Source organism: Gallus gallus, chromosome 3 (genome assembly GCF_016699485.2).
Source record: "Gallus gallus isolate bGalGal1 chromosome 3, bGalGal1.mat.broiler.GRCg7b, whole genome shotgun sequence".
In the NCBI taxonomy this organism is placed as follows: domain Eukaryota; kingdom Metazoa; phylum Chordata; class Aves; order Galliformes; family Phasianidae; genus Gallus; species Gallus gallus.
Window position 1 is genome coordinate 25,867,511 of NC_052534.1, and position 14,255 is coordinate 25,881,765.

Sequence of the window (14,255 nt, forward strand, 5' to 3'; positions counted from 1 at the left end):
CTGTCTCTCACTCAACACTTGTGTCAATGACATGATCTACTGTCGCAAGTATTGGCCCTTCATTTTAAAGTTGGAATAGTCATTTGACCCCTGAACAAATATTAAGCTACCTCAAACAATGTAATATCTTTCTGTTTTTCAGTGTACCATTAGCTTCTTCCAAATGGCAAGATGCCCAGCCTCATGTTTTTCCAATTTGTGACAATTCTCATTAACGTGGCAGAGATAGAACACAGAATAGGATAGCAGCCCTCCTCTTCAAACAATCAAAGAGCAATTCTGTAAAAAACATATTTTTTAAAAGCTGCAGTTGCTAATTTACTAAAAAGTACTGACAGTCAGAATTTCAAGTTCCTCCTTTGAACTCTAAAAAGCACTCAGACGGTATATCACCAATAGTTACACTGCAATAAAAGCAAATAACCTAATTGTGACCTATTCGCTTCTGTATTCAAAGTTAGATGAGTGTGCCTTTAAACTGAGATTTAGAACTCCCCACTTCCATACACAGTCTGAGAGGTAACCCTTTCCCTGGAAAAATGTCTGCAAACTAGCTTCAGGTGTGAAACAAGATATATAGAGAAATGTTTATGTCCCTGAAGACAGAGGAGAGAAAGCACTCACTCTAAAAAAGCATGGAAAATTAGGAAAGGATTATACATTAAGAAATGTCCATGCCACATCACTTGCATCAAATCCTTATGGAATCCTTCCATGAAGGACTGCAACAAAATAAAATATATTTCAAAGTGCCAAAAGCAACACTGGACATTATTATACCAGATATAAGAAATTATGGTATCTGACAGAGTGGAAGAAAGGAAATTAAACAATAAATAAGGTAACTCTTGCTGGCATGTTTTATCCTTCTGACCACTAGATGCACTAGAAATTTCAATACATTCTTGGAAACTTTCTGTTCCAATGTTTAATGACAATAAAAAGAAAAGAGAAAGAACAGCATGAGGTGGATTGCAGATATTAATACTGAAAGTAGGTATTGAGTATTTTAGCAGCCCTTCTCAAGAGTCCTAAAAATCAGCTCCTGGTGTGGGAGAAGAGAATAAAAGAAGGATAAGGGTTAAGTGGTTATGGACCAGGAATACTACTGGCAGGTTCTATGCATTCTTCTTCGTGGGAGCAGCTTCGGCTTTTTCTAGTCAGACACTGCCAATCATGCCAAACTATCACAGTGAGTAAAATATAGACAGGTAACCACTAAGAAACAAACAGCAAGATTTGTATTCTTTAAATTTATGCCCTATATGCCTCATCTAGAAAGTAGTAGGGAAATCGGTTGTTTTTGTTGCAAGGTTTTTTGTTCTTTTAAATACAAAATAACCTACTGCTGCAGTAGCTCTCATAATGTTATACACAATACCCCTCATTATTGTTAAGATCTGGATAAAAAGTTAAATGTGTTAAGCCATGACAATCCTGCGATAGGAACCACGAAGCAAAAAGATGAGAAAAGAGTCATTATGTTACAATTTGACTATTTCATGATACCAGATTTACCTTTCAGGTGAGTTTGGTTTTATTTGTTTTAGTAGAGTTTGATTGAAGAGAAGGCTAGGAATGACAAATACTTTCACACCCATTTGACAGAAGCCAATACTTGCACACACTGTTCATGAGATGTTCCTCACTTTGGCCAAACAATAGACAGTGCCTTCCCTCAAGCAGCTACAGATGCTAAGGTCACAAAAATGAGTCAGCTCAGCACTTCGAAAAACTGTGAAATATACACACACACACACACACGCACAAAAAAAAAACAACTACACAAAACACAGGCTCACCGTGGAGTGACTAAACAAAAGATGTGAAGCAATCTCACTTGCCAAAAAAAAATGACCAAACACAGCAGATTACAGTGAAGAAACCCAAAAGCCGTGACAAACGTCTGCTGCTCAAGACATTAGCTGACAGTCTGGTTCCACAGGGAAGAACATAGAACATTCATTCAACAATTTCAGGCACTGGAATGCCCATTGGAGGTGGTGGAGTCACCAACCCTGGAGGCGTTCAAGGAACTTTTGGATGTTGTGTTGAGGGACATGGTTTAGTGAGAACTATCGGTGACGGGCGAATGGTTGGACTGGGTGATCCTGTGGGTCTTTTCCAATCTTGGTGATTCTATGATTCCATGAACAATGTTCCTGAGAAGCAAATGCCAGGAATTGCTCTAATTTGAACCAAACATAAGAGCAGAGCCAGGCTGAGAGGGAAGAACTACATATCAGAATGCGACTGAGGATTTCAGGTACTTACCATGCTGAATAGCCAACACAAGTTTCAACATTTATGATCTCAGAAATAAGGTCTCTCAATAAACTCCAGTTGAACTGCTTCAAAACAGACTTTAAAACTTAAAGATCACGTATCAGGAAGCCTCTCCCAAATCAAACACAATGCCTGGGCAGTTTTTCTTGCATTCAAAAAAAAAAAAAGTATCACACCATCAGTACTGTTAGCCAACCTGACAATATTCTTGCCAGTTGATTTTGGGGAAAGAGAAGGCCTATTCTTACCCAGAAAGGAACAGAGTTCATTTCATCTTACATGCTATGATTAATTCAGAAGGGTGGAAAAAAAAAAAAAACCCAACACTTGTAATACGGATGGGTAAGATGTCACAGGAATGTGCTTTTGGCCAGCTACATCCTCAGAGGAAGAACAGACCTTGCTACTTTTCCTATCTCAGTCTTTAATCATGAAACACAGGACGTGTGACCTTTCTCCTTCTCATGAGAATAGTCTGATATGTAGTCTGACAGTCAAATCTTTAGCCAAAAGGAAAACTTCAAATACAAATCAAGCCCAACACAACATCTCATTTGAAGACAACAATTCTAGAAAGTAAACTTTCTGACATATTCAATCATTTCAATTATGTGGTAAACTCGTACACTTCACCATGAAAATACCTTACCTAGCGTTACTTAGACTCTAAGCGTTAAGTCTCCTTTCAATTTAGAACAACATAATAGGTCTTCCAAGTGACGCTGTCTAATGACGTGATTTCTACAGTACCACCAGCAATAATACTGACTTCTCTAGAGACAATTACAATTTAAAATAAATATACAAATAAATAGGACTAACACGAGTTACTACATCTACCACAAACTGCAGATGGCAAACAAGAGGGATGCTTTCAGCCACAGCAACTACTTTGTTCGTTTCTTTTAAACAAGAAATGGTGTTAGAACAATGTAACTGACACTGCTTTAATATAAAGAGATCCTGGGGAAATTCAGTAATGTAAAACTTAGATGCTAATATGAGGATAATTACATAATTCTATCATGGTCATGTAACTCCATACTGTACTTCATTAAATAAATAAAGATGGAAACATGCAAAACATTCAAAATGTCTTAACAGAAATGATTTCTTTATCCTAGCCTAAACCAAGAAGGCTTAACCAACAGAACCAAGACTACATAGTTTTGAAAACACATAGAGAGTAATAGCATTCCAATATTTTCAAGTGTATAAAAAGTATTCTAATAATAAGTTAAAGAGAATTGTTAAGAGTTCAGTAGCATGAAAACATGCATTCATTCTGGGATTACCTGAATTCTCTACAAAGGAGAGGATATATGAGGCGTTTGTATGCGTCCTCTACTGAGTTTCGTAGTATCCTCATTAACTCTGGTTTTAAAAATTGTTTTGGTCTCCATCTGCATAAAAATAGAAAAACAAATTAAAAAAAGCTTTAAGCACATACATGAAAACTCAGACAAAAAGGGATTTTTCAAAAGTCTTTTAAATCCAGTGGTTAAATGCAACGTTCTATAATCTGCAAAATTAGTACAATAATTAGGCAATGAAGTTATAGTTTTAAATGGGACTAGAATCATACCTAGCTCTTGTTCTACTGTCAGACAACGTAGGAGGCCTGTCTTTTTCTTTTCTTATTTGTGTTAGAATGCAATCAGATTTTACAATTTAAAGAAAGTAATTAAAAAATTACTCTTCATTTTGAGAAACCAAACTTTCTCAATTGAATAAGAAACTTGGACCAATATTATGATTAACATCGTGTTATTTCCTAAACCATCATACATTAAAATAAATGCTGAAACATCTTTTTTGAGCATCAGAGCTCTTGATACAAGGCAACTGTGTCCAGATAGAAATTCAAGTGCTAAAATAATATCAATAATGAAATCCAGTTCAAATGCCATTTTGAATGCTTAGAGTACTCTATTCAAGTTCAACAAAATCTATCCATTTGACAGCAGTCCAACTTCAAAAACAAATAAATAAAAAAACCCCAACAATTAGAAAATGAGTTCTCAATAAGAAATATCCAATGGAATTAAGATGATTTCCCACCATTTTCTAAGCCAATATCTTCAGAGTACACAGCTTTCTAGAGACAACTCGTCATTGTTGCTATGAACACTGTGCCATTTCTTCAAATTTTGACCTAAAGTACACATCAGCTTCAAAGCTAACATTCAGAGTTTCCTTCCCTTGGTGTAATTTTTCACATGCCTGGGTCTCTAATTGCAAAAGGATTAGAAATATATTTTTAAATGTCTGGATGCATTTTATAAAGAAAAACAGGACTGAATTTAACTTTTGACTTTGTTTAGTTTACTTGCACTCACCCAGAAATACTAAGACTCCTAAACTGACTGCTCCTACCCAGACAATTTTTCAGCTATTTAAGGGAATTCCACAATTTCCCAAGACAGCTTTTCTTTTTTAAGTGTATGTAACAGCTGAGAAATGTGCGATAAAGTCAACGCTGTCTCAATACACAGCCAGGAGAGCAGAATTAAGCTTACCATTTAGTTTTACAGCTTTCAGAGTTTTGAGTGTTTAGCCACATGACCTCATCACTTTGCTAATAGCTTTGGCAAAAAGATGTATTATACTTCTTTGTTACTAGTGACTCTTTCCATACATATATAAAATTGTCAAAGGCTTTAAATTCCCTTATTGTCATCCATTTCAATAAATGTAAAATTCGTACAGGTGGTAAGCATGACTACACTCCCCCAGAAGGTATCCTCAGAGCAAATAAGAATCCATTTTGAAACTGGTAGTTTTTTAGCCCTTGCCTTCTATGCATTATTGGTAGCTAGCTTATACTTTATCTGTAAATAGGTTACCACAGCAGATGTTTTTATTACCTATATGTACAACTAAAAATGACTTGGGCAACATTGTATTAAAATCCCAAACTGCTACAAATTAAAAAATAGCCAAGCAGTTATTTCGATTCATAGCAAATACTGTATTTCAATCATTCCAGTACTACATAAAGGAAGAGGAGAATCCACTCTGTTATAAGAGTACAAGCATGTGCGTACAATACTTAAGCTTTCCTTTAATAGCAGATTTTCCTCAATTATTTAATCAAGAACTGACAGAAGCCCTTTAAATGAAGCCCTATTTAGCAAAGCACATGTGCTCCCCACAAGGATCACCAGAAATGTAAATGGCTCAGACTACTGCTACACCTCAAAGGGTGAAACTATACATTAACAAAATTAATGGAGAGCATGTTAAGGACTACTAATGTGAATTAACAAATATTCTAGGAAGAGCACAGTCAGGCTTTTAGACCTGAAGAACAGAAAGCAGAGCTTTGTTTTCCTCCAAGATATCACATGAACCTTGTACCAAATCAGTGATCTCATGTAAAGTCTGCAACATGGACTTTACACAGCATGAGAATTCTGTCTAGAAATGAAACAAAAAAACATTGTCAGATCCTGAACTTCATTTCCAAGGGCTCAATCCCACTTCGGAACAAATTCACACCTTTATGCTCACAGCCAGCTAAAGCAGCTTCTCATTGCTCATTTACCCACCTCCCACTTCACATGTGAATCTTCAGGATCAGTGCTGTTCTAGTATTAATGGAACTACGCACACAGTCAACTAACAGAGACGCTGTTTTCTGGGAGAGAAGTTCATTCCACAAGGTCTGGTATAAGGGTACTCCTGAATTTTCAGTGCAATCTCAAATTTCAAGAAAACATAGATGCTACTGCAGGCATAAATTAAATGTACTGAACTTGTGAAGAAAATACAGTTTTCATAGAAAATGCCTACACAGAGCTGGATGCAGTGATGAGGAATTCTAGTCTTCCAAACCCACTTTTCATCCTGGCAGTATTCAATGCTAAAAAACTAGCCTCGGAAGAACAAGTAAAGGTCAGTCTATTTACTACTAATTCAATACACAATATATGATACAATCTAGTGACTAGAACACTGGTCAAACTTGGTAGCAAGGTGGTATTTATGGTTCTACACCTGACTATGTCTGCAAACTTCTGAAAATAAGTAAGTACCATGGTAAAGCTTTGAACTCTTTATCCCAAACAAATGTCTTAACCTTCTGCTCTAACCAGTAAACGAACACACTGAAAGTAATGCAAATCTTGGACCGTCACCTCCATGCTTGTAAAGCAGAAGGTACATTAAGTAGGAAATATCTGTCTATTTGGTAACAGTTGTCAATCTAATGAATAAGTTAAGAATCTGTCACAGACAGACGTTAACACACCAATATCTAAAATCATTCCTTCTGAAGTTCTCTGGTGCCAGAGAAACTGCCCTTAAATAGTAAAAAGTATGAGCATGTATAGCTGCATAAATGCTAAGTACTAATAAGTAGTTCCATTTCCAAGGTCAATATTCTTTTTATCTCAGAGTGACTCACAAAAGTGTAATCAACCAAAAATATCCCAATTTACATCCCACTTTAATTTGTGTAGCACTGACAAGCTGTTCCATTATCTGTAGCTCACAGATGCAGTAAAAGCAAGACTGACGGTCATCTTCTGCCTACAGAATATACAGTGTGAGGAATATGGAAATTCCACTAAATATATGTAAACTAAAATGATACTTAGGTGTATTTATTAATCCTGATACTTTAACAAAAAATAACTTCCCGTTAGTACCAGATCATATTATTTTATCTGGTAAAATGAAATTAAGTCTTTCAGAGGCTCCCATGTTGAAAGAACTACCAATTTTTTTTTTTCTTTTTACAGTGAAAGGGTACTTTTTTTTTTTTTTTTTAAACCACATCCATTTCTTGGACTTACTGTAGAACAAAAAATCTTGCTTTTAGATATTAAAAAGGCCTTCACTCTCCCCCCCCCCCCCCCCCCCCCTTCTTGTTTCCTCTGTTTGGTAATTGAATTTTAAGAGGCAAAGTTAGAGCTTTCTGTAACATCCTCACAACAACACTCCATATCTCAGTTAAGAAAGAAATCTGTATTTCACGCATGCAAGGAAGATGCAGAGTTTGGACAACAATATTCTTCAGTGGAAAGCATCAAGTTAAAGTGCAGTTTCCAAGAAAATGAGTAACACAGATACTGCCCAAAGCAATACATATTCAACCAAAACTTCATCAAAAAATTATGCAACACTGAATGTGTTTCACTACAAACGTAAAGAAGAACTTGTCAGAGCAAATAAGCAAGAAAAAAGACAATCCCCCAGAATTTAGAGCCCAGCTTTCTGAAATAACTGGAGATCAGAACACAAGAATCAAGTCACAAAGTATGTGAGAATTACAGATTGAAGACAGCCACTTTTCGGTTGTCAGCTAAGTCCAATAGATTTTTAACCAGATCAATGAATGCAGTTCCTTACATACACAGAATTCAGTTACATTCTTTACTAATTCAAAATTTGAGGCAGTCTTTCCTTATTATAATCCCGCATATGAAGTTATTTTTCAGAAGTTAGGAGTACGTTCTGGTGCGGATTCTTCAAATTTCTTTCAGTAAAGAGTACTGGATGTGATGCATATTGAAAATTAAAAATACATTCACATTTCATCATGTCTTCGTTTTTTTAAAAAATTCAACTGCTTGAAGAATGGTGCCAGAATTCCCCAAATAATGCCAAAGGCACTTCTTTATTTTTTTTATTTTTTTGGTGTAGCGCCACAGCAGTGGGAAATGTAGAATAAGAATTATCCGTATGTTAGTTTCATCTAATAAGCAGTTGTTTAAATCAGTCTCTTAATGTAAGAAGACATGTGAGGTACATTTCAGCATGTAGGTGTCTACAGTAAAAAAAAAAAAAAAAAAAAGATTTCTGTACGAATATGTAGCCATGCAGACCTTTCATTGACGCACCACCAACAGAATTCATTCTTCACCCCGTCAGGAATGTTGACCTTCACTGTCAGGATCTTCAGATTTTCCCCTCGGTTAATGGCCAGAATCTGAGTGCAAACATAAATGGCAGAGACAGATGACACACAAAATATCCAAAAGATAAACTTATCAACATTTGTGTACGCGCTTGCTTGACATTCTGTAGCAAATCATGATGGTGGTACAGTAAATCAGTCCACCAAGTACTAGGTTGTACAGATAACATCCACAATTTAAACACAGATTAAATCATGCTGTGGCATAACAAAGCATGCCTTTTTCCCTGAGTCTGCGATCCCAAGATCCAGTTTTATCTCAAACACACTTAAAAGCATAAGTCAGCATGAACTGAATTGGTTGGATAAATGAATAAGACAAATTAAAACTCAAAATTGAATTGAAAAAGTGATTACAATCAGAACAAGAAGAAAAAAGTTAGCTCTGTGCTTCAGGCTTCATTCTGCTTCCCAAGAGCATCACAAATTTAAAATCAATTATGAATCAGAACCTGAAATGCAAAACTGATCAGCTTCATTTGAAAGGATTAATTTCAGTTATTCACGCTTTGTACACGAACAACTGAAAATATTATAGGTATAGTCTTCATGTTAATATTAAGGCTCCAGCCTTACGGTGTATGCATATATTTCTGGCAGTCTTGCGTAACACAACTGCATCTTCATGATCTGAACATAAATCTCACTGCAGAAGTGGTAGCTGCATACAGAGTTTTATTTCAAATGGAAGTCACCATTTAAAACCAGGATGACAACCAAGTGGTGGATTGTGGTGGGTATCTCCTAGTCTACCCTCGCTCTGAAGATGAGGAGGAGCCACCTGAAGCAGACCTCCCAGTATTTTCCAAGGAAATTCACCCACCAAAGTCTTTCAGAAACAAAGTAACAGTTAGAAGCAGCTACAAACAAAATACGTTTTCAGAGTTCGTTTTCCCTCCTAAAATACTTTAAAAAGTGCAAAAATAAAAATAAGAAGTCTGCTACAAGTTGACATTCCTGTATTACTACACATGTTGCTGTATGTAGCAGGCCCTAAGCACTGTCACAACAGAGCATTCCGTGTCAATCACGAACTTTAATTCAATCACTAGCTAACTCAGACATGTCACATATGTTAAATACAATGGTTTTAAATGACTCCAGGACATAGTACCAATTTATATTCCTCAGCCTTACTGCTCCTGTGACATACCAGGCCTGACATATCATTGAACAACAAAGCTAATAATAAAGATTGCATGTGAAATATTATAGCATCTGGTACCTTGACTGCCAAAGCAAATGTTTTCATGTAGGGATTAGAAAGACACATTTTAACAAATCAAATGCTTTCATGTTTATTCTGATTTTATTTTAAAAAAAGCGAGAAAGCTAAATGTCAAGCTAAAACGAAATCAAAATGATGCTCAGGACAAGGAACACATCTGATAGAATTATAATGTCATCATTCACCGTGCTGTTAGCAGGGTCAACATTTGCATCACAGGCTGTCTATGGGCACCGTCTGTAGAATGCGCCAGTCACCTGAACTTAAAACAACTGCACTGCGCTAATGCTTTCTTACATTCTTAATCTCATAATAGAAAAGCTAATCTGACTCTCCTCTTTGAAGTCATGTGTTCAGAGAAGAACCATCATCTAGGAAATGCTCAATTCAGAAAGCAATTAGTCAGTTTCTCCCCTTAAGATAACAAGGGTATTTATTATTACTATTTAATTAACATTCAAAACAACTATTCTAGACAGAAGTAACCTTTCAAGTTCTGGAAAAAAAGACTGCTTTTAATCCAGACTGGAACAGATCCATGGGACGAGTTAATGGCGAAAAAATACTCACTGTTTAAAGCAAGAACAAAAAGTGGATCTAGTTGCAAAACGCATCAAATCTAATTTTGTTTATCAGAAAAATGCAAAACCCTTTCTATTTCACAGCTCTCCTTCATGTCCCAGATTTACTTACACTAAGTTTTGTATATTTTGCCAAGGACATTAATTTCCAATTCCTTTTTAAGTATGAGATTGAAAATAGAGCACTTGCCTCAAACGTTATACTTCATGAATAAATTCTTTTCCTCCCACAAATTCAGCCTTTTCCAAATAGAGGAAAGCAACTTCAAGGCATGCACAACAGCTGAAAAAACCAAATACACTCCTGAAGGACCTTTTCCTTAGTCGTGGCAGCATTTGCACATCCTCAAAGAGCCCATTTGGGTTCTCTGCTGCCAGTGGAAGGAACCATGGCTAAACTTCCTGAGAGCAAAACCTTCCAGCTGTAATTACCCACAGCCATCCAGCTGTGTCAAAACCTGGAGCTGGACTCATTATACAAACAAGTTTTCTTCTTTCAGGTTCAGTATTTTAACTTTTTCAGTCGGAATCTTGGCTCCATCTCTCCCAATTATTTCACAGTATGTCTCAACACACAGAATCATGCCTTTCAATAAACACAAAAAACACTAAACTACCACACATGCAACTACAGATGCACACAGCTGCACAACCATAGAATCCAAGTATAGCTTACTGCACACCATTCTACCTTTTAATGTAGATTTAAAGGCATTCTATGACCAAAGCATTTGAAGCCATGAAAGACAGTCTGTCCTCTCTTATGGGTGACACTAGTCTACTGCCTTTAACCACAGGCACTCCAGAGCAGAGTGAGAGTTGCACACTGGCCTTCAAAACGACCTGTGTTCCCTTACACAGTGCTCATTTTCAGTGCAGTATTTTATAGAATCCTTCACTTGCAACTCTCTGAAAAGGCAATCTTAAAGCTAACTTCTAGCTGAGCAGAAAAGGAATGTTTGTCAGTATTCAGTCACCAGTGAGTACAGGAGGCTTTCAGAACAGGGTCATTTCCGAATAGCATTTAAATATGGATAATTAACATACAGTCCTGTAGGATTAGGAATTATTTATTTATTTACAAACTCCTCATCGAGTTTCAAGCTTCCCTACATTTTCTCTCTCTCTCTTTTTTTTTTTTTTTATGAAATCTTCTTTAAAAAACATCCTGAACCAAACTAGAGTACTTCCTTAGTTGATTAAGCCTACACATTTCCCAAAGTATATTCAAAAACACCATTTTACACAACTTTCTGAATGCAGAAAAGTCTTCAGTGAAGGAGATGCTAAAGACATGGGCATTAAAAAAGGAAGGTTCAAAACAAAGAAAAAAAAGAAAAATGACAATTTGTATTAGCAAAGTAGTAAGGCTGGGCAATAAAGAATTTGAAAGTTATGAGAAAGATTTCAAGACTCGCAATACTACAGTGTAGGTTAAAGGAAGAAACAGCAGATTAAATGAAAACAACACCCATTTTTCTGTTTTTCTTTCCTTATTTTATCATCAAAACACAAAAGTTAAAGACATGAACTGGAAAATAAATAGAGAAGCTAAAAATCAACAAAAAATAGAACCAAATATTTTTAGAAAACAAGCAACTTAAATCGCAAAGTGCACACATGCTTTTTTTCTTTCTCTTGTCTAGCATAAACAAGCCCTGACATACCCAGGGCCTCAGTGAAGTGCAAACAACTGACTTAAAGATTTATGCCAGAGAAGTAATCAATACATTAAGATAGGCAATAACAGTAATATACAGGAAATGAAAGACAACAAGTAGGACTGCAGAATCACCCAGGAGCAGCAGCAGCGAGAACAGTGGTTATTTCTTTGCTGGAGAGTAGGAATTGACACAGAGGCATTAAGGTTACTGAGAGACAAAAGGAGAAATAAACCAAAACAGACTGAATTAATCTTAACATCAAAACCACAAAATCAGTACACATCCTGGATGATAAACAATGCAGCCACAGGGTCAGAGTGCCAACCAGGTTTGAGAAATCTGGTTTTGAGTCCTGCCTCCATCTGAGCAACAGTTTTCCCTCACGTGTACTGGAGGAAGAAAAGGAAGCCTTGTCCAAGAAGTAATTCATATCAGAAAACACTTGTATGCCCAGTACACCCCGGCATGTAAAGATAGAACATTTAAAGCTCTCAGAGTAGGAAAAACTATATCATCTTTGGCTGCTGAAGTATCCATTCAATAGAAGAACAGCCAAACAAGATGCAATTTTTTTCTCACCTAACAGCATCCATATTGGGATGACTGGGGGAAGTGTGTATAAAGTTGCTCATACATGTTGTGAAATGTTTTTCATAATAAATTCATTTCAACAGATACAAGAAAGTCCTTTATTAATTCAAATATCTCACTGTTCTAAAATGGCAAGGAGAGAAAAAAAGGTATACAATAGATATTCTGCAGTGCAATAAGGCAGGCAAAGAATATTTCTGGTTAGAAGCAGCTGAGAGTGTTCTTTCCTTCTTTTAAAGCTACACAACCATGACCAAACCAGAAGACAAATCACTTGGTGATTAATGATGAGTCAGAGCAAAGGCCTTGACAACTGTATTGAGTGCATCCCGCTACAACCTTTGAAGTGCAGTAACTGGGGCAGCCTTACAAAACTTCAGTTTATCTTCAGCCAGTAGGCTTACTTTGTAGACCATTACTTTTCCTAGCCGTATAGATTGGGGCTTGGGGCTTAGGATAACCAAGGATGTATCAGAAGAGGGAATGTTGATGACATGCAGAACACACTCGTTTTCAGAGGCAGCGAACAGTTCCACTGAGCCTGTTTGGACTGCTTAACTTTCACATTAAGCTGCTGCTGACAAGAGCTGCTTCTGAAATCAGAGGTGATCTACAATTTTCTGGATCCTCCCTTTACACTTTTCACCAGCTTAACCTGACAGGCTTAGTATCAACTTACACCTTAACCAAGCACCATCCAATACTATGTAACATCCTATTCTCACCCTGTACAGATGATAAATTATCACTCTGCCTTTATACCTCCCCTGATAACGCTTGCTATGTACTCATCACTGGTGGAAGGGAGGGCGAGCATGGCACACATGCTGAAAATAAATCACACCAGTATTGAAATTCCAACACCTAAGCCATTATAAATATTCATTCAATACGAATTAGTTAGACAACAGACATACTGAAGTCATGGACCTCTGTTCTGTTTCTTAATGAAGAGATTAACATCTCAGATCTGTGATTGAAGAATTTGAAACTCTATTGCCTTTGGTAACTGGAAAGGAAAAAAAAAAGTAAAATCAAGAATCATTTAAATCAGTTTCAAGTAACAAAATCCAAAAGCAAAGTCACCCATGCTACAGCTACAACTATAAGAAAATAATTTGTAGATGTACCTGATGATGCTGAATGTTCTTTATATTACAAGAGAACTCATGGTATAGTTGGAATTTATCAATATCTTTTTCATTGCTGTTTTTGGATGACACTTTTGCCAAGGCTGACTGGATACAAATGTATCTTTGCTGGCATCTGAATGAAAGAAACAAATGTTATTTTAGCATGAAACTTGTAAAAAGTCGTTAGTGTTTGTATTAAATAAAAACCAAAGTTTGCTCTATTATAAACTACGTCAACTCTGTAATCATTTGCAGACTTTAATGCTGAAGCTGACATGACATATACTGACTTGGAACATACTAAGAGAAGAAATTCAAAGAGCCATCAGAAAAAGCTGAAAGCTGCCTTCTCATAAAAGGGATGGACAATCAAAAGCCACCATCTGTATTTCAGTTTGGTCAACTTATTCTATAAAGTTCTGGGAAGCTGCAGAAAGTGTTACAGTAGTCATTTACGATATAAAAATGCAAGATCTTGTTTGAATCTCAGAACTCATTTCTTGTTTTGAGCTCCAAACACCCACAGAACTTTCCATTGCTTTATTTTTATGAGCAGCAGAGATCCCAAAATAACCTCATAAATGCTTCTTATGATTATCATATACGTAATACACAATTTAGATCAAAAAAGATACATCTGTGAAGAACTGTGTATTCGATAAAGGATGACCAATTCTAGTCGTCAGAAAAATGGGATAGTCTAGTAATGACAGGATATCCTTCATAAAACATACCCTTCATTAAAATTATCACATCGCCATGCTCTAGTCTTTTGATGAAGTTGGCCACCCCAATAATTTTTCAGTCCTTGGGAATCACAGTACCTCACTATATGCAGAAGAGATTTCT

At 36.3% G+C, this 14,255-nt stretch overlaps 1 protein-coding gene across 4 annotated transcripts in view; it reads right to left on the minus strand.

Moving 5' to 3' along the window:
• SRBD1 (S1 RNA binding domain 1) overlaps nt 1–14,255 on the minus strand; it is a 123,746-nt gene that overhangs the window by 94,933 nt on the left and 14,558 nt on the right. For all 4 annotated transcript variants that reach the window (XM_025149162.3, XM_419463.7, XM_015283824.4 and 1 more), the window contains 3 exons: nt 13,404–13,539; nt 8,118–8,221; nt 3,582–3,689 (listed from right to left, as the gene is read on the minus strand). In XM_025149162.3, the coding sequence (XP_025004930.2) occupies nt 3,582–3,689; nt 8,118–8,221; nt 13,404–13,539 (348 nt within the window). The remainder of the gene's footprint in view (nt 1–3,581; nt 3,690–8,117; nt 8,222–13,403; nt 13,540–14,255) is intronic.